Consider the following 19,169-nt stretch of genomic DNA (forward strand, 5'->3'; position numbering starts at 1 on the left):
TATGTTTTGTTTATTAGTCTTCTTGTTTTTGAATAAAAATGCTCTTTGTTTAATTAATTTTCTTGCTTCAGATCCTATTCTGTCTTTATGTGGCTTGTCTTTTTCTAGTATCTTATTAATTTCTTTAATTTCTTCTTCTAAGGCATCATATTTTTCTTGAATTGTTTTTAGTGTAGTTATTGGTAATAGTTTAGTTTTTAGGGATTCTAGGACATAACTGGGCAATGGAAGTGTGATAGGATGTTTTGTATTTTGTATATGTTTTCTAGAATTTTTTGGTGCATTTAGGTGTAGTTGTCCGCGGAGTAACCTATGGTCAGTAAAGAAGTTAAAGTTGTTTAGAACTTCGACGTTTGAGAAAAGCTTCGGCTTGTTTGTTGTTATAAAATCTATCTCGTTTTTTATTTGCCCGTTAGGAGACTCCCATGTCCATTTTCTTTCCTGTTTTCTTTTATAAAAAGTATTCATAATATGTAAGTTATGTTCTAAAGCGTAGTTTATGAATCTTTGTCCATTGTCGTTACGATTACCGGTTGCGTAAGGTCCAATAATTTTATTTTCGTGTTTTCTTCGTTGGCCAATTTGACTATTAAAATCTCCCATCACGATGATGCTTTTATTTAGAGTCTCCATTGTCTCATTTAGGGTTTCGTAAAAACTATTTTTAGTTTCCTTCTTTGCTACCTCAGTAGGAGCATATACTTGGACAATCGATGTCGGGTGTTTGTGACCGGGAAGTAAAATGTTTAAGACAGCTATCCTATCTGAAACTCCTTTAAATTCTATAATATTATTTTTCAGATATTTTTTGACTAAGAATCCTACGCCGTATATTCCTGTTATTTCATTTTTGTAATACATTATGAATTCTTTATGCTCTTCAATATTTTCATTCGATCTGCGTACATCACTTACACCAAGAATATCCCAATTAATGTTACTTAACGCTTGTTCTAATTCTATTAAACATTCATTCGACTTGAGTGATCTCGTATTTAATGTTGCTATGTGGAGTCTCATTTTCTTTCGTTCTGTATTATTTTTCGTTAGTAGTGAAGTATTTTGGGGGGTTTGGTCGATAACCCCGCGGTGACCAACCGTATTGGGGTTTCTTTTGTTTTGTCTTTTGTTTTTGTTTAAAGTGTTTGTTTTTATTTCGTTACCGGTGTCTGATATTTCCTATGCATAATGATGTTGAGATGGTTTTTCGGTCAAGGACGCAGATCTGGCCCTCATATACTCAAACGCATTTGTTTTATGTAGTTTCGGGGGTGCAATAATGTTTTTTGAACCGCTAGTTAGTGATGTGCGTGTATTGTTAGGCGATAACGAGGTCTCCCTTTTCCTTTTCTCTGTATCTGGTGCTTCTTTAATAATTATTTTATTGTTTCGAATGAATGCATTTTTCCCATTTTGTTTTTCTTGTTTGAGTTTTTCTTGTAGGTTCTTCCGCTTTTCCAATGTTTCTTTCGAAAAATCCTCAGTTATATAAGTTTGTAATATCCTGATACTTTTCCTCAACTATATGTTTTTAGGCGATTCTAGCAATCATTTATTTTTTGATGACTTTGTTTTTTGTCTATATATTGTTATTAAATTGCCTCTTCAATATGTATATAAAATTGTATGTTCAGCTTATTTAAGTTAACGGCTTCCGTTAGAATAATGATGACCGCTGTCTAATGCAAAACGTGCAAGGTGCGCAATGTTTGATTCGTGTGCATTTAATAGTATTATTAACATTGTGTGTTGAACTAATTATAATAATCGCTCATCGGTCTTTATTTATAGTTAAATATTTTATAAAACTATATGTATAACATTGCATCGTTAAACAAGGTTACACAAATGCTTAATTTGTTATTTTAAACTAGACCTTTGAAGCGTAGTTATTAGGTACTTAGCAGACGTTTTATATATTTAAAGTTATTTTCTTTTTAACCGACTTCAAAAAAAAGGAGGAGGTTATCAATTCGGCCGGTATGTTTTTTTTTTATGTACACCGATTACTCCGAGGTTTCTGAACCGATTTACGTGATTCTTTTTTTGTTCGATGCGGGATGGTGTCGAATTGGTCCCATAAAAATTTTATTCGGATAGGCCCAGTAGTTTTTATTTTATGAGCATTTTTGTCTGTATTTGTAAATGTTGCAAGTGCAAGTTTGAAGTCGGTTGTTTTTAACGCAGTTATCACTTGTTAATTAATTAGTAATGTTGTCAATTACAGGTGACGCGCTGCGAAGCGGATATTAAAGCGGCTCTGCCGCTTTAAATGGACAAACGCAAGATGCTGCCAAAGAGAGCTCGCATGGATAGCATTCGGGGACCCATTGCAAATGGCCCCTTACAATCGAGGTGCGTACATACTTACTTTTATTTAAAAGTTCCTGTTAGGGTCGATTTACATCAGACGAGCGAATGCTCATTCTAACCCCACTCAAATTCTTTAGTGTAAGCAGGCGACAGGCGTAGAACATTCTTTCGTTGTTCTTATTGCATTTGAAAAGATTCTATGAGATGTTCTAATACTGAATAACACTGAATACGAGTTTTTGTTTACACTAAAAGATCACGAAAGAATGCTCTTGCTCTAGTTCAGGCTCTATGTTCGTTTGATGTAAATGCTCTTGCTGAAAGTATCTAAGATACAGAAGTAAAATCTTCGAAAGTATGTTTTACCATGTAACTCGTTTTACAATTTTCGCAATAAATTAAAATATCTCATCAAAGTGAGAGGAACGAGTGAATACAATAATGGTTTATACTTTATAGTGTTGATTAAAGTGTACCACGTTTATTACACGTTGTGGTAGTGCAAATAATGACCCAATTTATCCAGCGCCGCGGTTGTATCATGGATAAACATGATTTAATTGCTACCGACGATACTGCTTAATCGGATGGTTCATGTGATTTATGTATTAGTGACTTTGAATGTTGACGAACCCACTGAATATATGCATGTAATTGGTTAATTGGATTCTCTGGAAATATTTCTACATAGCAATTGTGTTTGAATTGATATTGAGGACTAAGAGCGTATACGCACTATGCGGGTAGCCGTCCGGCTGACCGCAAGCACAATTATGTACGTAATATTCATTTCTATGCGCACTGTGCGGTCTGCGGTAGCCGCATCGCAGTGCGCATAGAAATGAATATTACGTACATAATTGTGCTTGCGGTCAGCCGGACGGCTACCCGCAATGCGGCTACCCGCATAGTGCGTATACGCTCTAACAGTTTGTTATTGCACGCTGTCTCGTAGTGTTTATAGATCGTGGAAAATAACAACCGACCTATGTTGTTATTGTATGATAGTTGATAAGAATAGTTTACTACAGCTGGCTTGTAAACAATTTGAAAAGTTAATTCGTCACACACGAAAGGGTAGCTGCATAGAAATCTAAATAACAAGACACATAGAAGTGCTATAATGTCATAATTCGTATGAAAACCGCTGTCGCCAAAATGAACACATTCAAACCGAAAGCTAAACAGTACACACAAGTAAACTATGCCTTTTATTGGACAGCTTGATTTTAGTGAAAACTAGCTTATCTATTAAATTAAGCTTTTGAATATGTATCCTAACGCACGAATTTACGGTTTATTTTAGAATAACATCCCTAAGTATATGAGACTTTTTGCTCCAATACGAATAAACGTGATAATAAGAATGGTCGACTGTGTCATTCATTGTTATTTCGATTACTATGGTGACACTCGTAATACTTGTATTGTAAATCTTCTTATATATAAAAATGAATCGCAAAATGTGTTGGTAAGCGCATAACTCGAGAACGGCTAAACCGATTTCGATAATTCTTTTTTTATTATATTCCTTGAAGTACGAGAATGGTTCTTATGTAGAGAAAACGTAAATATGTACCACGGGCGAAGCCGGGGCGGACCGCTAGTATTCTATAATTTTAAGGAAAAACGGCATTATTTCTAAAAAAAAATATTTTCCGATGAAATATTATTCCTTTATAAGTATAATAACAACTTGTGGAAGAATTTCCGCAATGGGAATTGCTGAAACACACCATGTATACACTCATACGTCTCCAGAGCAACTGAACAGTGACGAATGCACTGGTGATGTGCAAATCACCTGAGTGGCGACAAGGTCACGCACGCTTACGACTTCTAGTGTCTTGTTATTTAGATTTCTATGGGTAGCTGCTATTATAGACGAAGCGAGGGTGGAATTATGTAAAACGTTTTTGTGAAGTAAGCGATGCGATACAGATTGATAAACAATGAATAATTGTTGTAGTGCTTATTGCACGATCGAATGTATTTATGTATGTCTGTATGGTCTCGCTTTCGTATGATCAAATGTACCATTTATGGTTCGCGATGAGCGCACACATTATAAGCGGGATCACCTGTGCAAATGAACGCTTTTTGTTGTTTGCTTTTTGTGTTTATTCGAACACTTGATTTAGTATAATCAACTCACTGACGATGACTAGATATTATATGATGACTAGATAAGTCAAGTGAAGAACATATTTGAGTAGAGCTCTTTGAAATGTGTGCATGTCTCAATAGATTAACTCTGAAGGGAATCATTTTTGTCGTGTTGAAATAGAGACCTTTGGTGATGAGTTTTTTTTTATGCACCTACACAAATAAGGTATTGATAATTTTAAAAATTAACAATTTTGCGTCATGACCAAAGTAAATAATAAATAAATAAATAATATTGGGATTAGATAAGGATTTATATTGTTATTGAAGTCGTTTATAATAGGTAATTTCCATAGATTATCTGCAGGTGTAACTAACTGTCTAGTTGTTATTTACTATCGGTAATCCATCTGTTTGTTTGTCAGCATTTATAAATGTGAAATGGCCAATGCATTTTGCTCACGTATATGGCCCTCGTAGCGGTGTCTTTTATATCGTATTATTTTGCATAATTTTACAATTGGAATAGAAATGTGGCGTTTATCATAGCTAAAAGTATTTAAGTTGGGATGACGAGAAAATGTTTTTTCTTGTAAAATGAAATATAGAAAAACACTAATGTTTTTGTGAGTAACAACATTGACTTCTATAATAATAATAAAGACGTTTGAATGATGTAACTACAGTCTATATATTGTATTAAGTCTTCAATCTTAAGTTTAAATAGCTGAGGTACATATATAATGTATAATGATTGTAAATTATTCTAACTATGTGTGAAGACATGTAGGTATAACAGCCTATAAACTTTATCTATAAACTAAGTGAAGTTTTTGTACACAGACAACACTAATACCTCTTATGCACATCTTCCGATTAACTTCTTAATACTAACCCAGATGTTAATGTCCCAAAAGTTGTCCCAAGCAGGACATTAGAACTTTGCGACGACAAACAACACATTTCCAACTTCAAGAGACCCATAGAGAACCGTGTTATCCTTTCGGTTTTTGTAATCTTATTCTTTCGCGCTAATCCTATTTGCCTTCCATCAAAACTTGTCCAAAAGGGATTGCAACCCCCACCCTCGCACCACCATTGTTAGACGGCAAATCTGTTTTCGTCCGCCCCCGGGGCGAAGTTTGGGCGAGTCTCTGTAAAACTCTACCCATTTCGGAATTACTTTCGTCGAAAGTTTTGCCGGCAATAATAATAACTTCGCTCCGCTATGACGAAAGTTTAAATTATTAATTGAATCGGAATGGCGAGGGGTTAATTAGGGCCGCGGTGGTGGGGGCGAGCGGTCAGCGCTTCGATCGACTTGCCTAAATCCGTTTGTGAATGATGTAGGGGTATTTGTTACACTTTTGAGGTCATTAACTGAGCCATATATATAGGTCCCCTTAACATAATTTTTATTATAACTTCAATGGTCCGATTAGTTGTAAATACATATAATTTTATACTTTGACATTAATAAAGATACGTTTAGGTCTCTACAACTTAAAATTCATTTAAACTTCAATATATTAGTTTTAAAAGCATAACATTTATTATAATAACAAATATGTATTTATAACCTATTATGTTTAAAATAGCGAAGTCATTAAGAGCCATTACAGTCGTCAAGAAATATTAACATTTACAATGCAAAGTACACATATTATATTAAACTAATAATAATGATGACCAATGACCTACTTTATATGGAAGGCGTAAAGATCAAATTATACCTAAGTATATAATAACACCTGTTGCTTCTTCGGATTGAAATATTGTTAAATAATTGTTCTTTATTGTATTTCTTTTTAATTTTTGAAAATACATACGTACGATCGCGTATAATCGCGTATTGATGCCTAGATGCATGACTAAATTATGGATTTTTAAATCAAGATTTTCCTTAGTTTGCGTTATATACAAATAGTACCTAAACTGTTACATGGAATGTTATATTATAAAAAGAAAATTGGCACTGATCCCTTGCGCGTCGTTCCGCGTGCATTGCGAAGCGTGCAACGTGCAACTTTCTCAGATAAACATCTGTTGTGATCGTACGCGTATTGTTATGCATCGCTGTGGCCCGTGACGTGCACGGACGAACGAACGGACGGCGAGTTAATATGCATTGTTGTTTGCACTTGTATACCTTTGGAAGTCAAGTGCACTTTTAGTATGTGAATTATTTCTTTAAGATGAATCATAAAGTAGGGATGTTAGGGATGTAGGGAAAGTGCTTATAGTGGTTCTGATGTCGAGTCGCAAACTTAACTTTTACATGATAGCTTCACATATTTGCTTATTTCATTATCCAACTTGTAACTTAAATGTTCTCAATGTTATGGTACATTATGAGGAACTATTGACGTATCAATATTACATACATCCTTACATCGTACATTCAATCTGGGTACGTCTATCGAGATAATTACTACGTAGTGTGTAGGATCTTGAACGTTTGAAAGCATCTCCCAATCGCATCGCTTCAGTACAGAAGCATTGCCGTCAACCCATTAATTACGGCACGTATCCCGTAATGGGATCCCAGATACACTCACGGGTCGACGGGATCCGAGAATCGAGATAGACACACGGGTCGATGGCAATTTGTACTATTTCCTTCCACTTAATTAATTTGCAATGGAAATTGTAGTGCTCGCGCGCGGCATATAGACGTTCGTCTCTCGTATTGTAAGGGGCTTGTAGAATGTAGATTGTAAATGTAGTGGGTTTGATTGATTGCTCGTGTGCTTTGACAAGTAATGTATGTAGGTTATGTTGAATAATAGGTATAGGTAGCTGGTATGTTGTAGTTGGGAATTGAATGAATGATAAGTAGCATGATTTGTCAATGTTTGTCCCAAGATCAAAGGATGATAAAAGAGTAACTATCGAGTTTTTTGTCGGTTCTTCTCCATAGATACTGCTTTTCGAATCTGTGGTAAATGTAAAAAACTGTTATGAAGATTCAAAAGTACTTCTAGAAGAACTCTTTTGAATAAATATATATTTGAGTTTGAGTTTGTTTGAGTTTGATCGGAGTTATAATGATATAATTCATGCATTAAACTAATGAACAATTTGTTGTCGTTCCAGGCCGCTGGTGGCCCTGCTGGACGGGCGCGACTGCACCGTCGAGATGCCGATACTGAAGGACGTCGCGACGGTCGCGTTCTGCGACGCGCAGTCCACGTCCGAGATACACGAGAAGGTCTGGAGTATTTTTTGTATGAACATTTTGTACCTTCATAAGTATATTATTAAGTTTGTATTTGTCAGCATTTTTGTTAATTCAAATAATAGTATGAAATTAATAAATTAATAAATATTTAGGTGCTGAACGAGGCGGTCGGCGCGCTCATGTGGCACACGATCATACTCACCAAGGAAGACCTGGAGAAGTTCAAGGCGCTAAGGATCATCGTGCGCATCGGATCCGGCGTCGATAATATTGACGTCAAAGCCGCGGGCGAGCTGGGTGAGTGTGTGCTTTTGTTTAAAGTGAACAATTTGAAGGGTTTGGTTACATTAGTTGTTTTTTTTCCTCAACTGTGCTGTGTGCATACAATTTGGTTGGCATTTTACCGCAACATGTGATTAAATTTGTGTATAACCAGTCAAAATTGTCAGCTGTGTGCACCTTTTTAAATAAATAAATAAATAAGTTGTTTATGGCGATTTCAAATTTAATGAATCGTAATTAAGTTGAGAATTTAGTTAAATCGATTTCATGTGTAGATTATGCTATCATCGAAAATAATCTTTCACTTCGATATTTATCTGTTTTGTTTTATATCTTTCTGTTTCAAACTCAAAACTCAAACTCAAATATATTAGATTTAAGTCTGATAATTAGGTTAACTATTTGCTATTTGCAGAGATACATATGATATTTCTTAAATCAAAACCTCAGTATTAACTATAAGGAAACTAGAAGTAATATTCAACCTACATCTTTAAAATATCAGTATACCAACAAGGAAAATAAATATTAATAAAGAAACTGGTATTTTTCTCATTGTTACGTGTAATTTACATTTGATCCAGCAGAATAAAATTAATTTAGCAGTGTATAAAAATCTCGAACACTAAAAACATAAACATTGCATAAAAATTGATTGAGTGAGAAAAACCTAACAAAGCTTTCGTCGTAACATAATAATTGATTAATCAATTGAGTTATAATTTTTTAGTTTAAATGGCGTAATTGTGTCCTGTTGTCGCTGTTAACCCATTGACCACCGTAAGGCCCGATCGGGGCGCGACACAATAGATTTTCTATTGTGTCTGTGATTCCGAGGACTGATGGATTAATTACTTGTTTGTGCGATGAAACGCACTTTTCTGTCATTATTTATCAATACACGTGTATCTGTAGAACCAATTAGTTGTAGGTATTAATCAAACTATTTAACTGTTACATCATGCGTGCTGTAATAGTTACAACCGGTATTGAACGTAAGATGTTTGTAGATTTATGTACGAACTTGAGAACTATTTAATATTAAAATTAAAATAGGACATCTAAGTACATATAATTTAGAATTAAATTTAGGTACTATTCAATTATCAATTTATAGCGATGAATGGGCTGATGTTGGGACATAGAGATTTTTGTTAGTTATAGTTCAGAATTATCAATTTTGATATGTAGCTTAGTAACTATTTACTAAAAGTTACTTTAATGCCAAAATAAATCCAAAAAGAAAACTTTCTTTTTATCATAACACTAGCGGTCCGCCACGGCTTCGCCTGTGGTACATATTTCGCAATAAAAGGTAGCCTATGTTCTTTCTCAGGGTCTAAAGATTATCTGTGCCAAATTTCATCAAAATCGGTCCAGTAGTTTATGCGTGAAAACCATACATACATACAAACCTTTCCTCTTTATAATATTAGTATAGATTACTCGCCCCAGCAATAACCCATTGTGTAACCAACAGAACTTTGTGTAAACGTAACTTAACAATGATAAACGTACATTGCAGGCATAGCGGTGTGCAACGTGCCCGGCTACGGCGTTGAGGAAGTGGCCGACACGACCATGTGCCTCATACTGAACCTGTACCGGCGGACGTACTGGCTCGCCAACATGGTGCGCGACGGCAAGAAGTTCACAGGTGATTGCGATTATTCATATTTTTTAATTTAATTTAATAAAAAAATTTGACGTGGGGATCACCAACTAAATTATACCGTGAACACGCATATGGATAATGTGAGGGTAGTATTACATTAGAGCCACAGGCGAGAGCAGACGTCTGTCTATTTTCGTACTTTTTGTAGAAACGTAGCTTTAAAGCACAACAGTTTGTGCTGATAAAAATAGCAGTTTAATATTTGTAACATTTTACATTTTTTTTAATTTCAACCAGGTTATTGCTTAATTTAATATACTTTAAGATTTTCCTTTGTATCTGTAAAACCTTGGTATTTTCATTCATGGTAATAATTTGCTTTTCTATCGGCAGAGAGCTTTTCTACATGCGTTATTCTACAGTGTGACAGCACTTTGCACTATATTGATTCGATTTTATTGCTAAACAAATGTTTAGAATGTAAAATTGAATACTTATGGTTAAACAATTTAAACACAGTCTAACTTTTAACCAAGGATCTGTCACTTTAATAGTTGTCTGTGTGAAAAACGACAAAATCAGATTAAAGAGAACCCGCGCTTAAAGATAAACCCTGTCTAAAATTTTTTCTGTATATGTTTTGTCATAATATAACTATGTATATACATATCTATAACGTGTTTGTTTGTTGCACAGGTCCGGAGCAAGTGCGCGAGGCGGCGGCGGGGTGCGCGCGCATCCGCGGCGACACGCTCGGCATCGTGGGGCTCGGCCGCATCGGCTCGGCGGTCGCGCTAAGGGCGAAGGCGTTCGGCTTCAACGTCATCTTCTACGACCCCTACCTGCCCGACGGCATCGAGAAGTCGCTCGGCCTCACCAGGGTGTACACGCTGCAGGTGTGTGCCAGATGTGACATGTTACACGCAACACGCTACACGTTATAAGTTACACGCTACACGTTACATGTTACACTTTATACGCTACACGTTACATGTGACACGCTACGTGCTGTACGCTAGTTTTATAATGCAAATTACACTTTTATGTGTTATATTATATTACATACGCTGCAGGTGTGTGCACGTTACATGTTACACTTTATACGCTACACGTTATAAGTTACACGCTACGTGCTGTACGCTAGTTTTATAATGTAAATGACACTTTTAATGTGTGATATTACAAGCTACACTTTGCATGGTACATGTAACTTGCTACACTATACATGTTATAACATGTACACGTGGCACGCTACGCGTTATACAATAATCGTTGTACGTTATTAATTATATGTTACACTTAATTCATATGTTACATTTTACAGACTACATGGTACACAGTGAGTGTTATACGTTACAAATTACACGTTACATGTTACACGTTATACAATATATTATACACAAGATTCGTTATAATATGTTGCATGTTAAATGATATTAGTTACAGGTACAATGTTATAATATATTATGTTATACATTACACATAGGATGCTAAATATTACTCTTAACGGGTAACATGTTATAGGTTGCACGCTACAAGTTACATATTACATGTTACATGTTATGCGATGCAGACTATAAGTGATACATATGCACGTGCAAGCATGTATATGCTGCACACTTAACGGTGTACGTTACAAGCTTCGCTTTACAAGCTACACTAAAAATTAAACTCAAACACTTCATCTAACATCATTTTCATAATCCTCTTAAACCATATTCTAGGCCAAAGTTTTTAAAAATGTATTGAGGAGTTGTAATATCTACACATATTTCTTTTTTAAACTAGCAACGAAGTTTTATTTTACACTGTCTCTATGAAATATGCTTTTGATTAAATTTTTACCCACCAAAATATGAGTAGCAAATACAATAAATGCAACAATAATTAATATTTTTCGTGTCTCTTGTTCCAGGACCTTTTATTCCAGAGTGACTGTGTCTCATTACACTGCAGCTTAAACGAGCACAATCACCACTTAATCAATGAGTTCACTATAAAACAAATGCGTCCAGGTCAGTACTGTTAATTAACTAATACATTTTTGAAAGTCAAAAGTTCAGCAAAAATTATGTCCTATTAACATTTGGTTGGAATTAGTTGCAACCAAAACCAATATATTTTTTAGTTTTATAGCATTCAAATGCTTTATATTTTATAAATTTTTATATAAAAAATTAAAGGTCAGGTGGGGTAAGAGGAACATATTTCATTTTCAGTAAAATATTTTGACTGCTAGGAACAACAGTTATAGCTTTTTAAGATCTTTGAAACACACAGAACTTACCTTTATGTATTAGCTTCCCGTAGGCTAAATGTCATTACTCTAATAACAGTTCTTACGAAGATATTGACGTTAATGTCAAGATTGAGTAATCGTTCCTCTTCCCCCTTACATGGGGTAAGAGGGACAGTCATTGTATTTCCTAAGATTGGTGTTTAAATTAAAATATTCGTTGCCAAATGTTCGTTAATTTGTAGGTAGAATGTCTTTGGTCAATATTAGATCTTAATATCGATGAAATAAGGTATAATTTGGAATAAAAAAGAAGAATACATCAATTCGGGGTAAGAGGGACATACAGGTTCGATCAGGGGTGGCAAACTAAAAAGAAGTCGACTAGTTATAATTCTATTTTTATTTAATCATACATAGTAATGGTAAACAGTCTGTCCCTAACTAGTTTTCCTAGTTAGTTACTCTTTAAAAATAACAATGGCACTATGTGATAAGATCAATATTGCGAATCAGTCTTTTAATTCTTCTATTATTCTTAATAGAAGAATTAAAAGACTGATTCGCAATATTGATCTTATCACATAGTGAAAGACTGATTCCTTCTCCTTTTTAAGAAGTCAGTTAAAAATATAAATGATCTTCTTGATCCAAAAGAAATTCTTTTTAATTTCTGGAATTTTGGGACAGGCGAACTTAGCGAAACTTGGCGAATAGTGGTTCCGTTTTACATCACTGTGTTCCGGTTTGGTGGTGAGATGAGGCTCTGAAGTAATTACTGGCACAGGAGGCATAACACCGTAGTCCTTTAGGCCGGCAACGCACTTGTGACTCCTCTGGAGTTGCGAGTGTCCATGGGCGGCGGTAATCGCTTAACATCAGGTGATCCGTATGCTCGTTTGCCCGCCTATTAAATAAAAAAAAAATATATAAAAAAACACATGAACGAAGTCGCGAGAAATTTTTAGTTATAATTTAAAATTGTAGTAGGTACAGAACAGTCAGTCACTTCTTTTCATTTTACCCACATATAAAATTATAAATTAATCAAAATGTTGGTCACCCCTCACACGGGGGAAGAGAAACATATGTTCCTCTTACACCGTCAATAGTGTGCCTCTTACCCCAGCTATTGTTTTTGTAGGCTAGGATTTTCAAGCGAAAGAAACTCACATAATTTAGTTGTTTCTTAACTAAAATGATTAATAAAAGAAATACTTACAGTTTTCTCCGTGTATCAGTATATTTAAAATATTTATAGCACTCGTTTATCACTAAAATATGGGTTCGCAAAAAAAGAGCCAACTTGGTCTTAGTCGAATTCGCAACTGTCAAATTTGTTTACATTTTTTGTGACGTCTGTGCTACGTAGCGACATCTACTCAAAACCGCTCAAACTAATTCGCCTTCACTTTTTTATCCACGGAAAGTACATAGTCATAAACGCTTCGGTTTACTAGTTATGGTATCTAGGCCCTCTTCCCCCAGTGACCCTCTTACCCCACCTGACCTTAATATCAAATTCAACAAAGGCCATGTTCCATCGTTACAATATTATATCTAATATTTTCAATAGATTGCGCGGGGGTGTCCCTTAGACACATAAAATCGAAAGAGTAGAAATAGTCAAAGCTTCGCACCAGCGAAAGATGCGGGTTCGAATCCCGCCTCGTGATCGAATTTTTTTTAGTCTTTAAAAAAATTATCAACTATTTTGTGTGTGTATAGCAAACTACGTAACTAATTTGTGTGTTTGGTGTGTTTATAGCAAACTACCTAACTAATCGTGTGTGTATAATAAAGTAACTAATGTGTGTGTGTCTGTTTGTCCGTGTGCAGGCGCGTTCCTGGTGAACACGGCGCGCGGCGGGCTGGTGGACGACGAGGCGCTGGCCGCGGCGCTCAAGCAGGGCCGCATCCGGGCGGCCGCGCTAGATGTGCACGAGAACGAGCCCTTCAATGTGTTCCAGGTTTAAAGCTTTAATAAATCATTACTCAAAATTAGGAATAATCGATTAACAGACTATAGATCATATAATTCTGATGTGAGGAATTAAAAAAAAAAGCATTCACACATTCAAAACATTCAACACTCCGGGAGTGCCGGCAGAAGTGAAAACTTGATTATTAACGTTGAGCATGTTTGATATTTTGGAATGGTATCCGTCTTACGCTTTTTCGATCAGATCACGTGTCCTGACGCGAGTTTAAGATTTTATACCCATTACAGAAAAAGTGCTCAACGCCGCTAAAGAAGTTTTCACTTCAAAAATATTGACATTTGGGCATATTGACATATTGACAGGTTTGGGCCACTCTGTATGATCGAATCAACTTGCCAAGGGCAAGAGTGCGTATCCGCACTCCGTTTTTTATGAAAAAAAAGGGATAAAATGAATGGCCTATTATTTTTATTCAATCCAGTGGTCGGCACTGTCTTTCAGAGTGTTTTATCATTCATCCTGTATACACTGTTTGTATTAATTCACGTATGTGTGTGTAATATTGATGTTTTTAACCCATTGAGCCTCGAACGTCCCGATCGGTCCACGACACAATAGATTTTCTATTGTGTCTGTGATTCCGGAGCCTGAGTTATTACATAAATGAGTTATTTATATGACTTATGTCTATGTGCAGGGTCCGCTGAAGGACGCGCTGAACCTGCTGTGCACGCCGCACGCCGCGTTCTACTCGGACGCGTCCGCGCAGGAGCTGCGCGAGATGGCCGCCTCCGAGATCCGGCGCGCCATCGTCGGCCGCATCCCCGACTGCCTGCGCAACTGCGTCAACAAGGTGCGTGTGTGTTGTGTGTGTGAGCACAGGAGCTGCGCGAGATGGCCGCCTCCGAGATCCGGCGCGCCATCGTCGGCCGCATCCCCGACTGCCTGCGCAACTGCGTCAACAAGGTGCGTGTGTGTTGTGTGTGTGAGCACAGGAGCTGCGCGAGATGGCCGCCTCCGAGATCCGGCGCGCCATCGTCGGCCGCATCCCCGACTGCCTGCGCAACTGCGTCAACAAGGTGCGTGTGTGTTGTGTGTGTGAGCACAGGAGCTGCGCGAGATGGCCGCCTCCGAGATCCGGCGCGCCATCGTCGGCCGCATCCCCGACTGCCTGCGCAACTGCGTCAACAAGGTGCGTGTGTGTTGTGTGTGTGAGCGAGTGACCATATCTATTTTTAAATAAATAAATATTTCGAGCCATTTTCACACACAGCACGATCTGATCCCATACTAAGCTTTCGCTTGTGTTATGGAAACCAGATGGCTGATAAACATACATATATATGTAATTTTAAATAAATACTTATATAGATGATTAAATTAACACCCAGACACAGAGCAAACATCTATGTTCGTCACACAAATATTTGCCCCGGGTGGGGATTGAACCCACGACCTCTGGCTTGGAAGGCAGGGCCACTACCAACCAAGCCAATTGGCCAGTCGTACATATGTATAACAAGACGAGTTAATGTCAAGCTATGCGTGCAAGTGTGCGTGTAGGTGTATAATTGGTTGACTATTTACTTTGATTTTGAATAAGTAATTTTTTACATGTGTATCTAATATGTATTAATGTGCCTCATAAATTGAATTTCCATGTTTTTAATTGGTAAAGGTAATGGAACAATCTCTCTTTGTTTTGGTTTTTCCATATCTAACTTGTATGTTATGTGTGTGCAGGACTACTTCCTGGCGGGCAGCGGCGGCGGCGTGAGCGGGGCGGGCGGCGTGGGGGGCGGCGTGGGGCTGGGCGGCGGCGCGGCGGCGCCCTACAGCGAGGGCATGAACGGCGGCTACTACGGCGGCACGCAGGCGGCGCACTCCACCACGGTGCACGAGCCGCCCGCCGCCGCGCCGCAGCCCGCGCCGCAGCCCAGCCAGCCGCAGCCGCCCATCTCGCTGGTCAGTGCACAGGGAACCCTGACACAGTGACACAGGCACACCTAATAATACACAGTGACACAGGCACAACTAATAATACACAGTGACACAGGCACACCTAATAATACACAGTGACACAGGCACACCTAATAATACACAGTGACACAGGCACACCTAATAATACACAGTGACACAGGCACACCTAATAATACACAGTGACACAGGCACACCTAATAATACACAGTGACACAGGCACACCTAATAATACACAGTGACACAGGCACGCGTGCGAGCATTGAGACGTCACAGTTCATGCGTGGTAGGCGCCCGAGCGAAGCGATCCTGTGACGCCTAGAAATTGAACTTGTAAACCTTACTACGCACTCGTACGATGGTTACAGTTAAAATAATACGGTCGTCGCTTCGCTCCTCGCCTTATCGACCTATTTTTGCCCTAAAAAGCTTCAACTTAAGATTATTATGAAACAATAATATTTACTGTGACGCAGTATAAACTAAAATTTTCACTCCATTAACTCATTTCCCTCTTCGATCTTTATAACTTATGCTTTTAGTAAAATAATAAAAATAAAATATTTTTTTTTGAAAATGTCATAATATTATGTCATAATGCTATTTCATGAAAATGTTCCATTGACTTCGATGTTTTTAACGTAATATTTTGTAATATTCCAGCCGCCAATCAACACATCGGACCCGGCTAACCACCAGATGAAGCAGGAGAGCTCGGACGTGCACTAGGGCGCAGTACGTTGCAGTACCGCACCGGACACAGACGAACATACAAACAAACAATAGTTTTATTCACCCCGATACCCCCCCTAATGTAAGGCGACCGGCATACGGACACTGGTGTGTGAATGAATTGTGCGGCGTCGGATAGATGATTTAGTTAAGGGACGTTTGGGGCCCCACTCGGGGCCCTGCTATGGAGAAATGCTACGACGCGACGTTCGGCTCGTACCAGTGCGATTTGACACAAGAGACTATGTTTTAATCAGATTCCAAATACGATATGAGCAGTGTTTGAATCATTTCTGCATAACAGGGCCGAGAGGCCCGACGCGTGTGTGGGGCTCCGGTTTAAGAATGTTTGGTGTATCCGTTTGAAATTTAATAGTCGGTGTTGGGGCCCCGGCGCAGTGTGGGGCCCCGCGGAGACGGTCGGCGTTTGTCTGGGACCCCGTTTAGCGATTGATAAGATTGTTGTGACGAATTGTTTGTAAACCTGTTGTGTAAATTCCGGGGGCGCGATATATAGTAATATAATTTTGGGTCTTAAGTTAATCCAAGTCTACAAGTGCGGGGGCTCCAATGGCCTTGAGATTATGTAAGCGAACGAATCATAATTTCTCGGAGCTTTTATCGCCGTCTATGTAACGAGGGTTGGGCTTCGCGGTCGGTTGGACGGTTGTTGTAAAGCACGTTACACACTGTCGGCTTTGTTTCATTCGCACGGTATTGTGTGCTGTATTTAAGCTTCCGTAAATAGTATTGATCGTCGGCTATCCGATATAAATTTTATTCCTAAATATTATCCGTTTCGATAAATGCGGTTATCGCATGCTTACATAATAATTACGAGTTGCGTGAATCGTGCGATTAAATGAATCCAATAGTGTGTAACGTCGCTAAGGCTTTAGGGGCCCCGCCGAGTGAACATGGCGGGCCGGGGCCCCAGATCGAGCTGTTTAATAGTGCTGCGTATGATTAGTTTTCTTTTGAAAATAAACTCATCGCTCTGTGTGATTTGTGTTTTTGCATTGCGCTGTTCGTACAAGTTTCTAAAATTAATGTTTTTTTGTATTGCAGTTTAACTTTTAGTTGACTGGCAAATATTAATTAGTTTCTTTGTAATAATATTTAGACAAAATATAGTGGACGAGTCATGAAATGACGATTCTCTAGCGATTTATTTGAATGAATTTGTATCAGAATTAAAAAAGGATTAGATAAGAGATATGATGAAGATAGCATAATATAAAAGTCATCAAGGGAGAAACAATCATTTTCACCCTATATAAATGCTAGTAGTACCACTTAGTACATATTGACTATAATATTAAAGTTTTTGTTCGAGTCTCTGACAAAGTTGCACCAACAGCGCGATGCGAGAAAGTTCTAAAGCCGCTTCGATAAGCATTTGATAGCATTTGTATAAGCCCGGTCCAAACATCGCATTCATATATTATTTTTAAGACAAACGACTGTAGGAATATCATCACACTTTATTAACGAAAAACTTAAAGAAGGATGCTCTTGTGTTTTTTTTTTTATTTGAAATGTACAAAAATATGCTTTTCATTTTTGATTCTTTTATTTTTTTCTTTTCTAAATAGCGTTAAGTAATTTGTACATGAGCGAACACCAATCGATGTAAGTTAGGCGCAATAGCTGGCCAAATCTCTGGTGGATCCGATTGAGACATTGGTATTTAAAATTAGTATTTACTTACAGTTTAGTTTAATGACAAAAACAATGTGTATATTTTATGAGAAAGTGAAAAGTTCTTAAATAAAACTATTGTTTTCGGATTAATTATTACTGTGTTTTATTTATGTTTCCCAAGTGTGTGGCGAGGTGGTGGGTTAATTTATATGATCTATCATATAAAAATGAAACGGTAGATATGTTTCTAAGCGCAAATCTCGAAACAGATGAACCGATTTCGTTAATTCTTTTTTTATAATAGGGAACTATATTATCTATCACCAAAATTTATATTTGTCATCAAGTTGTATCACCTAATAAATAGATCTATCACCACGAAATATTTTCGTTCTCAGATAAACAAAAATCGTTCCCACGTATGAATTATCAAATTAATGTTAAAATAAGAGATCGATAACCAATAAAATTATATTGCATTGCATGAATATAAACTTCGTTCTTATAATAACAGTTTTGTTACTTAAATAATAGCTCTGTGCTCAGAATGGTAGATCTGTCACCAAATAAATCGATTATCGATCCCTGACTGCGACTCCTTTTTATTTGATATTTTGTCACCAATACAGTAGTAACATTTTATTTCGTTCAGATATTAAATTAATAGTATTCGTTACCAATTTAATACATCAATTTATAATTTTAATGAAAAAATGATCAAAGGGGCGGAGACAAATTGGCGCGCTTTAAAAATTGATTATTTTAACTTTAATTAAGTGTTTTATCTACAATAATTATGCTAGCCATAAGCCAGCTATTAAACCAGAGCTGACTATTCAGTGGTTATTATTTTTAAGAATAAATATATTGATTATTTTAACTTTAATTAAGTGTTTTATCTACTATTCTGCTAGCCATAAGCCAGCTATTTTAAACCAGCGCTGATTGTTCAGTGGTAATAATATTAAACAATAAATATTGATTATTTTGACTTTAATTGTTTTATTAACTACTCTGCTAAAAATTTTATTTAAATATAATTTATACTACCAGTGGAAATTTAGAACCTTGGGAGTCTAGTTAAGTAGCAGAATCTTTTGGTTGAAACGATGATGACAACCCTAATTTTTTATTTGAACT

At 37.0% G+C, this 19,169-nt stretch overlaps 1 protein-coding gene across 2 annotated transcripts in view; it reads left to right on the forward strand.

Moving 5' to 3' along the window:
- The window catches only part of CtBP (C-terminal binding protein), a 124,400-nt gene extending 106,218 nt beyond the window's left edge, over window positions 1–18,182 (forward strand). For both annotated transcript variants that reach the window (XM_089709778.1, XM_089709779.1), the window contains exons 5-14: window positions 2,228–2,355; window positions 7,516–7,630; window positions 7,753–7,897; window positions 9,408–9,539; window positions 10,194–10,393; window positions 11,413–11,512; window positions 13,573–13,703; window positions 14,374–14,529; window positions 15,420–15,641; window positions 16,317–18,182. In XM_089709778.1, coding sequence (XP_089565904.1) covers window positions 2,273–2,355; window positions 7,516–7,630; window positions 7,753–7,897; window positions 9,408–9,539; window positions 10,194–10,393; window positions 11,413–11,512; window positions 13,573–13,703; window positions 14,374–14,529; window positions 15,420–15,641; window positions 16,317–16,382 — 1,350 coding nt within the window. In that variant the 5' untranslated portion in view covers window positions 2,228–2,272 and the 3' untranslated portion in view covers window positions 16,383–18,182. The remainder of the gene's footprint in view (window positions 1–2,227; window positions 2,356–7,515; window positions 7,631–7,752; window positions 7,898–9,407; window positions 9,540–10,193; window positions 10,394–11,412; window positions 11,513–13,572; window positions 13,704–14,373; window positions 14,530–15,419; window positions 15,642–16,316) is intronic.
- Window positions 18,183–19,169: the final 987 nt, after the last annotated feature.

This window comes from Colias philodice, chromosome 23 (genome assembly GCF_061535455.1).
Source record: "Colias philodice isolate Cphi_HAF_F1 chromosome 23, ilColPhil1 Martin Lab GWU primary, whole genome shotgun sequence".
NCBI classification, from domain to species: Eukaryota; Metazoa; Arthropoda; class Insecta; order Lepidoptera; family Pieridae; genus Colias; species Colias philodice.